This window comes from Schistocerca nitens, chromosome 11 (genome assembly GCF_023898315.1).
Source record: "Schistocerca nitens isolate TAMUIC-IGC-003100 chromosome 11, iqSchNite1.1, whole genome shotgun sequence".
Lineage (NCBI taxonomy): Eukaryota > Metazoa > Arthropoda > Insecta > Orthoptera > Acrididae > Schistocerca > Schistocerca nitens.
The window spans coordinates 107,106,335-107,123,455 of NC_064624.1; the positions used below are offsets into that span (position 1 = coordinate 107,106,335).

General features: G+C 45.6%; 1 protein-coding gene and 1 pseudogene across 1 annotated transcript in view; both read left to right on the plus strand.

Annotated features, from left to right (window-relative positions):
• Positions 1 to 17,121, plus strand: part of LOC126213559 (uncharacterized) — a 641,937-nt gene that overhangs the window by 421,773 nt on the left and 203,043 nt on the right. The window contains exon 2 of the mRNA XM_049941391.1: positions 9,849 to 9,959. Within this exon, the coding sequence (XP_049797348.1) occupies positions 9,849 to 9,959 (111 nt within the window). The remainder of the gene's footprint in view (positions 1 to 9,848; positions 9,960 to 17,121) is intronic.
• On the plus strand, positions 740 to 857 carry LOC126214042 (5S ribosomal RNA; annotated as a pseudogene).

Sequence of the window (17,121 nt, forward strand, 5' to 3'; positions counted from 1 at the left end):
ATACCTTTCATGAATCACTTACCTCACATAAATCTTCGTTACTCGAACTACTGCAATACAGCGAGCGCCACTACTGCCAGCTAAATAAAAGATTCAAACTACTGAAGGTACTAACTACTGATAGGCATAGTTAGCAAATGAAAGATTTTGATGGAGAACAAACAATGTATTTATCTTAATAATGTTCAAAAGTCATAATACATATAACCGTTCATGACATCCAGTCTTACAAATTTCCTTTTCCTGTCGGACACACGTCCAGATCGTCCGCTCTCAAAACTCCGCCATCTCTCTCCCCACATCCACCACTGCTGGCGGCTCACCTCCAACTGCACAACGCTACTCGCTGTTCACATCCAACTGGTCAACGCTACAATGGCGAATATTCCAACAATGCCAACCAGCCACAGACTGCACACAGCACAGCCAGTGATTTTCATACAGAGCGCTACGTGGCGTTACCAACATAAAAACCTAAACAGCCTACTTACAGAGTGACTCGCGCACCTCAAGGAATCGCCTCAATCTCTCTGCCAATACCCGCAGTTACGTGGTACCACCTTACGTGTAAGGCAGAGGTAGACGAACTGACCAAGTTTCATTTCAATGAACCTCATAATGTTGGCGGTGGGCGGATTGCTTGAGAAGAAACAGAAGCGGCTGTGGGTGAAACTCGTGGATAGTGAGAACAGAAGTTCGAAATGTCCATCAGAATTTCCATCGTGATGTACAGTGCGAAGGCAACGACCTTGCCGCAGTGGATACACCGGTTCCCGTGAGATCACCGAAGTTAAGCGTTGTCGGGCGTGGTCGGCACTTGGATGGGTGACCATCCGGGCCGCCATGCGCTGTTGCCATTTTTCGGGGTGCACTCAGCCTCGTGATGCCAATTGAGGAGCTACTCGACCGAATAGTAGCGGCTCCGGTCAAGAATACCATCATAACGACCAGGAGAGCGGTGTGCTGACCCCACGCCCCTCCTATCCGCATCCTCCATGGATGATGACACGGCGGTCGGATAGTCCCGGTAGCCCACCCGTGGCCTGAAGGAGGAGTGCTTTTTTATACTGTGCGAACTCATAGAGCTGCGAAAATTACTGTAACATGGAGGGACAGACATTTCAGTTTGTGAGGAAATTGGATAATTTTGTATTTCGTTCGTCTCAGCAGTAGTGGGTACCGGTTTCTGTCTGACACGCCCATTCTCAAACCACACAGATTGCTAGCAACCGTAACTATTCGTACTGTTGTTGTTGTTGTTGTTGTTGTCTTCAGTCCTGAGACTGGTTTGATGCAGCTCTCCATGCTACCCTATTCTGTGCAAGCTTCTCCATCTCCCAGTACCTACTGCAGCCTGCATCCTTCTGAATCTGCTTAGTGTATTCATCTCTTGGTCTCCCTCTACGATTTTTACCCTCCACGCTGCCCTCCAATTCTAAATTGGTGATCCTTCGATGTCTCAGAACATGTCGTACCAACCGATCCCTTCTTCTAGTCAAGTTGTGCCACAAACTCCTCTTCTAGCCAAACCTATTCAATGCCTCCTCATTAGTTACGTGATCCACCCATCTAATCTTCAGCATTCTTCTGTAGCACCACATTTCGAAAGCTTCTATTGTCTTCTTGTCCAAACTATTTATCGTCCTTGTTTCACCTCCGTACATGGCTACACTCCATACAAATACTTTCAGAAACGACTTCCTGACACTTAAATCTATACTCGATGTTAACAAATTTCTCTTCTTCAGAAACGCTTTCCTTGCCATTGCCAGTGTACATTTTATATCCTCTCGACTTCGACCATCATCAGTTATTTTGCTCCCCAAATAGCAAAACTCCTTTACTACTTTAAGTGTCTCATTTCCTAATCTAATCCCCTCAGCATCACCCGATTTAATTTGACGACATTCCATTATCCTCGTTTTGCTTTTGTTGATGTTCATCTTATACCCTCCTTTCAAGACACTGTCCATTCCGTTCAACTGCTCTTCCAAGTCCTTTGCTGTCTCTGACAGAATTACAATGTCACCGGCGAACCTCAAACTTTTTATTTCTTTTCCGTGAATTTTAATACCTACTCCGAACTTTTCTTTTCTTTCCATTACTGCTTGCTCAATATACACATTGATTAGTATCGGGGAGAGGCTACAACCCTGTCTCACTCCCTTCCCAACCGCTGCTTCCCTTTCATGTCCCTCGACTCTTATAACTGCCATCTGGTTTCTGTACAAATTGTAAATAGCCTTTCGCTCCCTGTATTTTACCCCTGCCACCTTTAGAATTTGAAAGAGAGTATTCCAGTCAACATTGTCAAAAGCTTTCTCTAAGTCTACAAATGCTATAAACGTAGGTTTGCCTTTCCTTAATCTTTCTTCTAAGATAAGTCGTAGGGTCAGTATTGCCTCACGTGTTCCAACATTTCTGCGGAATCCAAACTGATCTTCCCCGAGGTCGGCTTCTACCAGTTTTTCCATTCGTCTGTAAAAAATTCGCGTTAGTATTTTGCAGCCGTGACTTATTAAACTGATAGTTCGGAAATTTTCACATCTGTCAACACCTGCTTTCTTTGGGATTGGAATTATTTACATTCGTGCAGTATGGTACCGAAAGCCACAGCAACGTTTACAGCGGGCTGCAAGTACTCTCATGGGGACCTTCGGCTGTGTATCTCCTGCAGCTGACTCGACCGGTCTGGGTTGTGTCGGTCAGCTGAAACGGCAACACCATTGCGGCCTTTACAGGCCAGCACGCACCGCTGATTGCTGGACGCAGCTCGTCTGTAGTTGCGTAGTGTACTCGTATAATGGGTCGCGGCTGGGAGTTGTCCGAGCAGAGAGCAGCTGTGGGCTGGCAGCCCGTGGCCGCTAGAAAGCGTGCCGTCTCGGCCGTGGGTCCGCTTCCGCCACTCGACACACAGCTTCGCTCGCCCGTGACGTCACACATTGCGGGCGGCGTCTCATCCCCCCTCCTCCCCCCCCCCCCTCCTCAGACGTCCACACTGCTGCTAAGGCCGGTATTACGCTATCATAATTCCTTGTCAAAGCTGACTCAAACATTCACGTCAAAGAAATTCGATCGGATAGCAGGGAACTGTCAAATAAATATGATCAGATCTTGGGCTTCGCCGTAGATTTGTGTCAAATATCCCGTGTCGTCAAATAAATATGATCAGATGTTGGGCTTCGCCGTAGATTTGATCATAAAAATCGTTCGTCTTCTGTTCATTGCAAAGTGAAATGTAACCACTTGGAGCGCTCGCGTCGCTGCAGCTATTTAACGTCTCAAGTGTGTTTGTAAACAGGGCTTTAAAGTTTGTGTTTTCCGTCGACTCTTTAATAAACTTGCTTCGTCTGGGGGGGGGGTGGATGGGGGGGGGGGGGGGAGGACGAGTAAGGGTCACAGTTGCATGCTATTAATTGTGTGTTCATGGGCAGGTTGTATGTGCTGCAGGCGACATGTGTCCACGATCACAGATACACCCATCCACCTCTACATCCGCAAACATGCACGCAGCTTTTCAGCAAGCCGGAAAAATAAAAAAATTCTTTCTTAGGTCTCAATTGTACTTTGTCTACTTTTGAACTCTGGAGGCCACAAGTTGAAAAGCGCTTCATATGTCTCGTACGTGTATTTATTTTGTGGTTGTTGCTATTCACAATATACATAAATGACCTTGTGGATGACATCGGAAGTTCACTGAGGCTTTTTGGAGATGATGCAGTGGTGTATCGAGAGGTTGTAACAATGGAAAATTGTACTGAAATGCACGAGCATCTGCAGCGAATTGGCGCATGGTGCAGGGAATGGCAATTGAATCTCAATGTGGACAAGTGTAATGTGCTGCGAATGCACAGAAAGATAGATCCCTTATCATTTAGCTACAAAATAGCAGGTCAGCAACTGAAAGCAGTTAATTCCATAAATTGTCTGGGAGTAGGCATTAGGAGTGACTTAAAATAGAATGAGCATATACAATTAATTGTCGGTGAAGCATATGCCAGACTGAGATACATTGAAAGAATCCTAAGGAAATGCAATCCGAAAACAAAGGCAGTAGGTTACAGTACGCTTGTTCGCCCACTGCTTGAATACTGCTCGGCAGTGTGGGATCCGTACCAGATAGGGTTGATAGGAGAGATAGAGCAGCGCGCTTCGTTACAGGATCATTTAGCAACTGCGAAAGCGTTACGGAGATGACAGATAAACTCCAGTGGAAGACATTGCAGGAGAGACGGTCAGTAGCTCGGTACGGCTTTTGTCAAAGTTTCGAGAACATACCTTCACCGAAGAGTCGAGCAGTATATTGCTCCCTCCTACGTATATCTCGCGAAGAGACCGTGAGGATAAAATCAGAGAGATTAGAGCCCACACAGAGGCATACAGACAATCTTTCTTTCCACGAACTGGAATAGAAGGGAGAACCGATAGAGGTACTCAAGGTACCCTCCGCCACACACCGTCAGGTGGCTTGCGGAGTATGGATGTAGATGTAGATGTTGTTGGAACACTAATAGCATTAATTACTCAAAATCAAAAATTGTTCCTCTTGCCCATATAGTGTACTAAATATTTATCTGTAGATATTCCCCCTTCAGCGCTTCCCACATTTCTGCAATTATTTTGGTTAATTTTCAATGTGATATTAGTGCTGTGTTGTGGACTAGAGTAGCTGTCTCCAGCATCAAAATATCCCAGCGTTAGTTTGCCTCTTATGTACACACAGCATTTCTCAAGAGAGTATTCTGTTTTGTAATATAAGAAGGCAATTTTCTGATCAAATACTGAAATACATTCTCATCCATTCGTAAGTAATTTGTATATGAAAATCTGATTTCCTGCACTTGTTTGTAACAAATTTTGCTGAATGCTTTTACTGCCTCGACGTAATACCTATGGTTTCGTCTGTTTCCTTTTCTCCGCTGCTTTCTTCGAGACACACACACACACACACACACACACACACACACACACACACACACAGTGCAACTGTGGGACTAGGAAATGCAGCGAATAATAACAATTTGTTGAAACTTCTTGGCAGATTAAAACTGTGTGCTGGGCCGCGACTCTGACTCGGGCCCTTTGCCTTTCGCGGGCAAGTGCTCTACCATCTGACCTACACAAGCACGACTGACGCCCCCGTCCTCACAACTTCACTTCTGCCAGTACCTCGTCTCCTACCTTCCAAACTTCGCACAAGCTCTCCTGCATTACCTAGCATAACTAGCACTCCTGAAAGAAAGGATATTGCGGCGAAAATAAACAATTTTTTCAGCCTTCAGTTGCAAGGTAATTTTTACCTGGGTTTCGATTCCAGTAATGGAATCCTCTTCAGAACAAAAATTAAATTATTTTGAGAGCCAAACACTGGCTATGTTACAGATTAAAAATTAATTTAAATAATAAAAATAAAAAATAATAAATAATAAAAAAATTTAATCTGTGACATAACCAGTGTTTGGCTCTCAAAATAAATTTAATTTTTGTTCTGAAGAAGATTCCATTACTGGAATCGAAACGTAGGTAAACGAGTAAAAATTACCTTGCAACTGAAGGCTGAAAAAAATTGTTTATTTTCTATACATATACGGTTGCTGACGCGCTGCATTATGTTAAAGGATATTGCGGAGACATGGCTTACCACAGCCTAAATCACGGCTTCCCAAAGTGTGGTCCGTGGACCCCTTAGGGGTCCGCCGGCTCTTTCTAGGGGGTCCGCGGCCACCTTTCACCAAATCGTGTAAAATAATGGGTAAAATTATTGAATAAAAATGTGAAAACTAAATTCATCACATTTTTTTTTCGTGTGTAAAACATGTGTATTTTTACTTAAGGTCGTATTCCCAAGCAGCCTTTGCGGTTCCTAAGTGAGAACGAATACACAGTTTAGTGCCGGAGAATGCGGCTTCTCTGATCGACTGTTTCGCAACAATACGGGGGTCGTTTGTGCGCCGGCTCACGGCGCTAGATGCGCTGAAACCTCCTACGCATGCGCGGAGCGAGCTTTGTCGTATTTATTATGTGAAAAAGCTGCAAGTACTCCATTGGTTGCAATATCCTGTGGAAGTGGAATAACCAAGAAGTGTAAGTACAACGAAAGCTGTTTAGAAATGGGCTTTATGGAGACAAACAATGGTAAAGCTCAGTGCGTAATTTGTGCGCGAGTCCTTCCGAACAGTTCAGTGGTTCCAGATAAATTGCGCCGTCATTCTGAAGGTACTCACCCGGATTTCCGGGGTAAAGACATCGATTTTTTCAAAAGGAAGAGTGCTGAACTAGCTGCTTCTCAGCATTGCATGAAAACTCATGCGAAAACAATTAATGAAAATTCATTAAAAGCTTCCTTCTTGGTTAGTTATCGAGTGGTAAAAACAGGCAAAGCTCATGCCACTGCAGAAAATCTCATAAAGCCGTGTGTTAATGATATTGTTTCTTGCATGCTGGACGAATTGGGAACATGACACGTGCATTAGGAAGTTTTCAGTTCCCATGGGTTTCGCTCTGAAATTTGAAGTTACTGTGCTCTTGACCGACGAGTGGTCCGCCATGGATTTTCGACTGGAGAAGGGGTCCGCCAGCTGAGAAGGTTGGGAAGCCCTGGCCTACATGATGTTTCCAGAATGCAGCGGAGTGTGCTCTGATATGGAACTTCCTGGCAGATTGAAACTGTATGCTGGACCGAGACTCGAACTCGGGACCTTTGCCTTTCGCCGGCAAGTGCCATGTCTCCCTCAGGAAACAGTAAGCACGAATTCGAAAAGTTGTCCCACAGCATGACAATTTGAGACCACCCACAAGCGCTGCGACATCTGCAACAATCCGACGACTCAGGTTCAGTCACCAACCATCTTCCATACAGTCCCAGCTTGCCCCATCCTTTTTTCATCTGTTTCTGTAACTTAAAGAACACTTTCGACGACTTAACTTTGATAGTGATGTCGCGATACGTGCAGAGGTGAGGTTGTGGCTCCGTCAATATAGTCAAACTTCCTACAGTAACGGTATTAACAAACTGGTCTGTCGTTGGGAAAAATTCGTTAATCTCCAGAGTGACTGTGTTAAGAAATAAACATATAGACATTAAGATTAAAGATGTGCAATATTAAGAACATTCGTTGTTAAAAAGATCGAAGGGTTTTCACATAAATTCAGATGCAATACTTTTCAGAATGCGCTATTATATGGGGAAGTGCAACTAAAGACAATAGAGTATATATTCGGCAGAAATAAAATCGTGTTAATGTAAATAAGCAGAGATGTTTTCAAGAATCTTGGAATTGTTGCCTTCGCTTCATGGTAAATTTACTGTTTAATGGTTTCGGTTGCTGATAATAAATAGCCAATGCGCCTGAGCTATAATGTACTCGATTACTATACAAGACACGAAATGATTTTCATGTAACTTCGCATCCTTTCCTAGGATTTGGCATAGATTAATGTACTTCGGTTCGATGCTCCTATCTGAAAAAAAAAAACCTAAGAATATACCATGCAGCCACAGCTCCCACAAATTATCTCCATGTCTAGAATGAAGCATTGAAAATTTCTGTTAGCTACATGACAAGTACCGGTGTTGACTGTAGACAGTTGATTGTGTATTGTAAATAGGCTTCTGCTGCTGCAGATGTTGGTAATCATTTCCTTTGAAGAATGGCAATGTAATTTATTGAAAAAAAATAGATTTAAATTTGTGGTAAAGTCTTGTGGGACCAAACTACTGAGGTCATCGGTCCCTAAGCTTACGCATTACTTAAACTAACTGACGCTAAAGACGGCACAGACACCCATGCCCGAGGGAGGACTCGAACCTCCGACGGCAGGAGCTGCGCGGACCGTGACAAGACACCCCAGACCGCGCGGCAATTTATTAAATATTAAGCTACTAACACGTAATAAACACGAGAAATTTAATAAAACTGAGGAGGCATCAATTTATGTATTGGCCTACATAAATTATAGCTGGCTTTTACACAAATACTATGAAACAGTTAAGTTTATTTGACGTCATTGCCTTATGTTGATGCACACCTTCCACATCCTGGAAGGTTCTCCTGCTTTGAGACCAGCAGGCCACGAGAATGAATGAATGAATGGCTCATCTCGATAAAAGAGATTTGCAAGTAAAAGCATACATGTAACAGTGTTATCTGTGTTTCCTAACTGTAATACGACTTGGCTAGTACTCTTGTAAAGTGACCCCACAGACGAATAAAATTCTACTACTGTTATTACAACCATCACTACTACTACTACCACGACAACCACTACTACTACCACCACCACAACCATCACCACCACAACCATCACCACCACAACCATCACTACCACAACCATCACTACCACAACCATCACTACCACAACCATCACTACCACAACCATCACTACCACAACCATCACTACCACAACCACCACCACCACCACCATCACTACTACTACTACCACCAAAACCACTATTACCACAACCACTACTACTACTACTACCGCCACCACCACAACCACTACTACCGCCACCACCACAACCACTACCACCACCACCACCACCACCACCACTACCACCACCACCACCATGGTTGCTGGTCGTGTCGGGTATGCGCTAACTCTAGGGGACCATTCCGAACAACGTTCCTTGCCGGATGGCTGCAGCGTTTACACTGCTGAGCTGGTCGCCATCTTTCGTGCCCTAGAGTATATCCGCTCCTGCTCAGGTGAGTCCTTCGTCATCTGTAGCGATTCCCTGAGCGGTTTACGAGCTCTCGACCAGTGTTTTCCCCGTTCTCGTCTGGTGCTGGCTATCCATGAGTCCCTGCATACTCTTGCGCGTTGCGGCCGCTCTGTGGTCTTCGTGTGGACCCCCGGTCACGTCGGTATCCCGGGCAATGAGAATGTTGACCGCCTGGCCAAAGAGGCCACCAGTGAACCCACCCTGGACATTGGCCTCCCGGAGACTGATTTGCGGGCAGTCTTCCGCCGCGAAGTTCTCTCGATTTGGGACACTGAATGGCGCAATCTGCCCACGCCAAACAAACTCCGTTCTCTCAAGGCGACGACGCGTGTGTGGCAGTCATCCATGCGAGCCACTCGCAGAGATTCAGTTGTTCTTTGTCGGCTCCACATTGGCCACACCCGACTGTCTCACAGTTATTTATTGCGTCGTGAGGACCCGCCTCTCTGTCGCTGTGGGGCGGTTTTGACGGTGGTGCACATTTTATTAACTTGTCCGCTTTTAACTGTGCTCAGGCAGACATTTGCGCTGCCTGATACGCTCCCTGCCCTTTTACTAGATGACTCCGCCATGGTGGACTTCGTTTTGCGTTTTATTCGGGCAGGGGGTTTTTATAGTTTAATCTGAGTGTTTTTTAGCGTTGATTCTGGCTTTTAGCCTCTGATTTTAAACTGAGTTTTTAATGTGTTCTTGGTGGTTGGCTTTTCCTCTTTTTTTTCCCCAATGGTCGGCCAACCACCGTCACACTCTGTGTGTTTTACTTTGTTTTGTCTGATCTCTGTTGGAGTCTTTTTCGTCCTGTGTCGTCTGACGTCTTTCCTGCTGTTTGTTTTTTATTCTCTTTGGGCGGTTTTAATTTTTTTTGGAAAAAGGGACCGATGACCATCGCAGTCTGGTCCCTTTCATCCCACAAACCAACCAACCAACCACCACTACCACCACCACCACCACCAACCAACCAACTTCGATGGCATATGAACACCTTGTCATAACACCTGCTGTTTAGTGATACAGCTGTTGCATATTTTGCCCATGTATGTGATAGTGTCACGGCTTGGCAGGGAGTGAGACAGTACTGCAGCCAGCAGACACGCGTCTAACCTCGGCCCTTGTTTGTGTGTTCCAGCATGGCGGTCCCCGTCACAGAGGACACGCCGCCAGACCTGCTGGCCGGCAGCATGGACCTGACCGTGCTGCTGCCTGACGGCCGAGCCACCAAAACCAGCGTCCAGAGGGCGTAAGTATGCTGCGCAGCCTCTGCATCGCCTTATGTTTTCCTAATGGCTAGTAGCAACTGCATCTCGCTAATGAAGTAGCTGCCCATGTTTATCAAAATATTTGTAACTGCAGCGTATGTTTTTGAAAAAGGTATTATAGCGCATTTAAACTGAATCACCAGAAGTAGTGTACGTGGGGTCTGGAACTACGGTAGGAAGCTCACAAGTATGTCTATGGGGCATGGAGCAAGGAAACGGCTGGCAACAGTCTGCATTAATGGCCGTTGCAAAAATATTGCCACAACAGTAGACTTAGTTGTTAACGATGTTGTGTTTCAGTGTTTACCAATTATGTTTTACCTGTTTCTTCTATCTTCTATGTACAGTGCCAGTGAGGAGGGAAGTTGAAACGAAGTGTTAAGTGAGATGTTTGATGAACTTTGGTTTGTGGTGCACTCAACTATACAGTTATCAGCGCCCATACAAAGTCCCAGTTCTGACACAGTCCAATCTTCACTCAGTCCAATCTAGTCATTGTCACGAATGATGATAATTAAATGATAAGGACAACGTAAACACCCAGTCCTTGAGCAGAGAAAATCCCCAACCCGGCTGGGAATCGAAGCCGGGACCCCGTGATCCAGAGGCAGCAACGCTAGGCACTAGACCACGAGCTGCGGACAAGTTAAGTGCGCATTACGTCTACATTTTAAGAAAGAGACGAGAAAACCAACTTTAGAGATGTTTTGAATGATTAGAATGTGGATTTTGATCAAAACACGGCTTTTAGTAGTTGCGTACACCGTTTCAGTATTGATGAAATATTTGTAGAGCAATTTTTCTTCTTTAGGTCCATTAGCATAATATACAGGGTGTTACAAAAAGGTACGGACAAACTTTCAGGAAACATTCCTCACACACAAAGAAAGAAAATATGTTATGTGGACATGCGTCCGGAAACGCTTACTTTCCATGTTAGAGCTCATTTTATAATTCCCTTCAAATCACATTAATCTTGGAAAGGAAACACACAGCAACAGAACGTGACAGCGTGACTTCAAACACTTTGTTACAGGAAATGTTCAAAATGTCCTCCGTTAGCGAGGATACGTGCATCCACCCTCCGTCGCACGGAATCCCTGATGCGCTGGTGCAGCCCTCGAGAATGGCGTATTGTATCACAGCCGTCCACAATACGAGCACGAAGAGTCTCTACATTTGGTACCGGGGTTGCGTAGACGAGAGCTTTCAAATGCCGCCATAAATGAAAGTCGAGAGGGTTGAGGTCAGGAGAGCGTGGAGGCCACGGAATTGGTAAGCCTCTACCAATCCGTCGGTCACCGAATCTGTTGTCGAGAAGCGTACGAACACTTAGACTGAAATGTGCAGGAGCTCCATCGTGCACGAACCACATGTTGTATCGTACTTGTAAAGGCACATGTTCTAGCAGCACAGGTAGAGTATCCCGTATCAAATGATGATAACGTGCTCCATTGAGTGTAGGTGGAAGAACGTGGGGCCCAATCGAGACATCACCAACAATGCCTGCCCAAACGTTCACAGAAAATCTGTGTTGATGACGTGATTGCACAATTGCGTGTGGATTCTCGTCAGCCCACACGTGTTGATTGTGAAAATTTACAATTTGATCACGTTGGAATGGAGCCTCATCCGTAAAGAGAACATTTACACTGAAATGAGGATTGACACATTGTCGGATGAACCATTCGCAGAAGTGTACTCGTGGAGGCCAATCAGCTGCTGATAGTGCCTGCACACGCTGTACACGGTACGGAAACAACTGGTTCTCCCGTAACACTCTCCATACAGTGACGTGGTCAACGTTACCTCGTACAGCAGCAACTTCTCTGACGCTGACATTAGGGTTATCGTCAACTGCACGAAGAATTGCCTCGTCCATTGCAGGTGTCCTCGTCGTTCTAGGTCTTCCCCAGTCGCGAGTCGTAGGCTGGAATGTTCCGTGCTCCCTAAGACGCCGATCAATTGCTTCCAACATCTTCCTGTCGGGACACCTTCGTTCTGGAAATCTGTCTCGATACAAACGTACCGCGCCACGGCTATTGCCCCGTGCTAATCCGTACATCAAATGGACATCTGCCAATTCCGCATTTGTGAACATTGCACTGACTGCAAAACCACGTTCGTGATGAACACTAACCTGTTGATGCTACGTACTGATGTGCTTGATGCTAGTACTGTAGAGCATTGAGTCGCATGTCAACAGAACCACCGAAGTCAACATTACCTTCCTTCAATTGGGCCAACTGGCGGTGAATCGAGGAAGTACAGTACATACTGACGAAACTAAAATGGGCTCAAACATGGAAAGTAAGCGTTTCCGGAAACATGTCCACATAACATCTTTTCTTTATTTGTGTGTGAGGAATGTTTCCTGAAAGTTTGGCCGTACCTTTTTGTAACACCCTGTGTGTCAGATAATGACATGATTAGAAGAAAGTTGCACCAGAATAACTGCTCATAGTAACTAATCCTTATACGACCGGGGTTTTCAGCATTTATCACCATTGTCAAGTACCTGCATACACATAGTGAGATTTTCACTCTGCAGATTAAAACTGTGTGCCGGACCGAGACTCGAACGCGGGACCTTTGCCTTTCGCGGGCAAGTTCTCTACCATCTGAGCTACCCAAGCACGACTCACGCCCCGTCCTCACAGCTTCAATTCTGCCAGTACCTCGTCTCCTACCTTCCAAACTTCACAGAAGCTAATCTGCGAACCATTGAGCACTTCGCCACGAAAGGCTAAGGTCCCGAGTTCGAGTCTCGGTCGGGCACACAGTTTTAATCTGCCAGGAAGTTTCATAATTGGCTTGGCTTGTTTTGTGGGGGTAGGAGACCAGACATCGAGGTCATCGGTCTCATCGGATTAGGGAAGGATGGGGAAGGAAGTCGGCCGTGCCCTTCCAAAGGAACCATCCCGGCATTTGCCTGGAGCGATTTAGGGAAATCACGGAAAACCTAAATCGGGATGGCCGGACGCGGGATTGAACCATCGTCCTCCCGAATGCGAGTGCAGTGTGCTAGCCACTGCGCCACCTCGCTCGGTGGGATCATACGAGTCAAATGAAAACCTCAAATTTGTAATAACAAATCGAAATTTCGCGCCGTTATCCTGTACGTTGGTGAGCGTGCTACAAACAGCTTGCAGAATGGCCTGTAGGTGGCAGCATAGTGGAGATTCACATATACCGTCGCAGTATCGGTATAAAGATGGTCGCCCCACTTGCGACTTGACAAGGGAAGAACAGCGTTCTGTTATTCGGTTTTTGGGTAGTGAAGGTGTGAAACCTATTGAAATTCATCGACGAATGAAGGTTCAGTACGGTGGTGCATGTTTGTCACAGCGGCAAGTCTACGAATGGAGTAGGAAGTTCGCAAATGGTGTGACTTCAGTGGAAGATGCTCCTCGTCCAGGTCAGGCACAACGAGTTGTGACTGCACAGAACATTGCAACAGTCGAAGCCGTAGTGAAGGAAAAGCGCCGAGTGACACTGAATAACATTGCAGCATGTTTACAGATTAGTCACAGGTCAGCACACCACATTGTGCATGGTGTGCTCCACTTTCGCAAAGTGTCTGCAAGATGGGTACCACGGCAGCTGACTCCTGAAATGAGAGAGCGACGTGTTGACGCTTGTGAAGAAATTCTTCGGCGCTTTGAACGAGAAGGTGATGTTTTCCTTGCAAGAATCGTTACTGTGGACTAAACCTGGGTTCACTTCCACCAACCGGAAACGAAGAAATTTCCAACGGTACCATCAGCAGGGAAGGTTATGCTGACACACTTTTGGGACGAAAAAGGCGTCATTTTGGAGCGTTACATGCCTAGAGGGACCACTTCACCAGTGCATCGCACACAGATCTCCCAAAACATCATCTGCGGCCTGCAATCAAACCAAAGCGACGTGGATTTCTGTCAGCAGGTGTCCTTTTGCAACAAGACAATGCAAGGCCCCACACTGCCCGTACAACACTTGCGACAATCACAGACCTGCATTCTGAGTGTCTTCCGCGACAATCACAGACCTGCATTCTGAGTGTCTTCCTCATCCACCGTACTCACCAGACCTTGCCGCCAAGTGATTTCCGTATGTCTGGACCACTCAAAGACGCAATGGGAGGAAAGAAGTTAACGTTCTGATGAAGAGGTACACCACGCGGTGCATGACTGGTTGCCCGGACTACCAAAAGAATTTTTTTCTAAAGGAATTTATGCACTTTGTAAGCGCTGGAGGACTTGCATTGAGCGTGGGGGAGATTATGTTGAAAAGTGATACAGCTATGTACCACTTCTGCACAATAAATAATATCTAAAAAAAAATATTTGAGGTTTTCATTTGACTCACCCTCGTAGTAGGGGAGCGATCAAATATGACCGCTGATACTGATTGAAGACTCTCTTGACGGCACAACAGTGCATTACGGACATCCTGCATCCCTACGCATGTCTCGTTCAACAGTATCGTGGTGCCATTCCGCCAGAACAATGCACATCCACACACGGCATGTCTCTGTGTGAACTGTGTAACCCTCAGATCTGTCTCCGATAGAACGTGTGGGACCGCTCGTGTGTCACCTGTGTCTGTCCCAATATCCTAAACCACATGCTCAGCACCATTTCCATTGCATATATTCTTTTCACATGGGAACAGGACAAGGACATACAGAGGGTGGTCCATTGACATTGACCGCGCCACGAAATAAGCGTCAAACGAAAAAAACTACAAAGAACGAAACTCGTCTAGCTTGAAGGGGGAAACCAGATGGCGCTATGGTTGGCCCGCAAGATGGCGCTGCCATAGGTCAAACGGATATCAACTGCGTTTTTAAGATAGGAACCCCCATTTTTTATTACATATTCGTGTAGTACGTAAAGAAATATGTATGTTTTAGTTGGACCACTTTTCTTGCTTGGTGATGGATGGCGCTGTAATAGTCATAAACATATGGTTCACAATTTTAGACGAACAGTTGCTAAAAGGTAGGTTTTTTAAATTAAAATACAGAACGTAGGTACGTTTGAACATTTTACATCGGTTGTTCCAATGTGAACTTAATCATTTCAGCGTGATTACCTCTAAATACCACATTAATGCAATAAATGCTCAAAATGATGTCCGTCAACCTGAATGCATTTGGCAATACGTGTAACGACATTCCTGTCAACAGCGAGTAGTTCGCCTTCCGTAATGTTCGCACATGCATTGACAATGCGCTGACTCATGTTGTCAGGCGTTGTCGGTGGATCACGATAGCAATTATCATTCAACTTTCCCCGCAGGAAGAAATCCGGGGACGTCAGATCCGGTGAACGTGCTTCGACGTAGAATCCACCTGTCATGAAATATGCTATTCAATACCGCTTCAACCGCACGTGAATATTACGCCGGTTTACGTTACCGCTGTTGGTGAATGACGCTTCGTCGCTAAATAGAACGCGTGCAAAAAATCTGTCATCGTCCCGTAATTTCTCTTGTGCCCAGTGGCGGAACTGTACACGACGTCGCCATGCAATTCCTGGTGCATACAAATATGGTACGGGTGCAATCGATGTTGATGTAGCATTCTCAACATCGATGTTTTTGAGAATCCCGATTCTGGCTCAATTTGTCTGTTACTAATGTGCGGATAAGCCGCGACAGCAGCTAAAACACCTACTTGGGCATCATATGTTGCAGGTCGTGGTTGACGTTTCACGTGTGGGCGAACACTTTCGGATTCCTTGAATAACGTAACTATCCGGTGAACGGTCCGGACACTTGGATGATGTCGTCCAGGATACCGAGCAGCATACATAGCACACGCCCATTGGGCATTTTGATCACAATAGCCATACATCAACACGATATCGACCTTTTCCGCAATTGGTAAACGGTCCATTTTAACACGGGGAATGTATCACGAAGCAAATACCGTCCGCACTGGCGGAATGTTACGTGATACCACGTACTTCTATGTTTGTGACTATTACAGCGCCATCTATCAGAAAGCGAAAAATGTGGTCCAACTAAAACATTCATATTTCTTTTCGTACTAGACGAGTATGTAATAAAATATCGGGGTTCCTGTTTTAAAAAACGCAGTTGTATCCGTTTGACCTATGGCAGAGCCATCTAGCGGGCCACAAATAGCGCCATCTGGTTTCGCCCTTCAAGCTAGACGAGTTTCGTTCTTTGTAGTTTTTTTTTCGTTCGACGCTTATTTCGTGAGATATTTGGCCCGGTCACTACCAATGGACCACCGTGTATACTCCCAACACAGTGTAATGTGCGTCGAGGAGAGTCTTCACACGGCATTAGAGATCACTTGAACTGCTTAGTTATATTCTCAAGTGAGGGCATCAGCTCTATAGTTCCGTGGTCAGTGTGTCGTACTGCCGTGCGGAAGACCCGCTTTCGATTCCCGGTGCTGCCAGGACGCTCTCCTCGGTGCAAGGACTGGGAACGCGCAGCGCTCGGGCTCGGATGCAAACAGAGGAGCTACTTCAGTAGCGGATCCAGGGGAGCGTTGTGCTGACCCGAGAATTCGTGATTAGCACACTTCAGACGACACTAACCATCCTATCTTTATCACAAAGAAGTAGTCGCTTGGCTAAAGAAGAAAAAATGCCTAGATAATCAGTTGATAAGGAGATTTTCCACCAGCAGTTAATTGAGATATCGCCTTTTGTGTTTCTACTGGAATGCAGCAGATATCACAAGAAAGATACCGAAGTACCATGTCACAAGATGCAGCCATACCACAATAACAATAATTTCTCTCTTACAATTTATGTTTATCGGCCACTGCGTAGCTAAACACATTATATTTCCAGGTGCCATATGAAGGACTTGGGTTCGATTCCTGGCACTGTTTCATTTCATTTTGTGGGGGAACTTGAACGAGATGCAATCAGTGCTTTGAGATGCTACCTGAAGGAGGAAGTAGAGGCTGCTGTTTCGGAAATACAGGGCGAGTGAAAAGTCCTTGGACACCTTCATAAGTTGGAAGATTAAAGGGAAAATTGAAATGTGATGATGGGAACATAGGTTTGATGTGGGGCCGCAACTTTTGGAGTGAATGTCATTCATTGCCGCCATCTTTAAATCCGCCATTTTGGATTCAAGTAATTTTTTTAAAAAATGGGAAGGGGAGTGTAT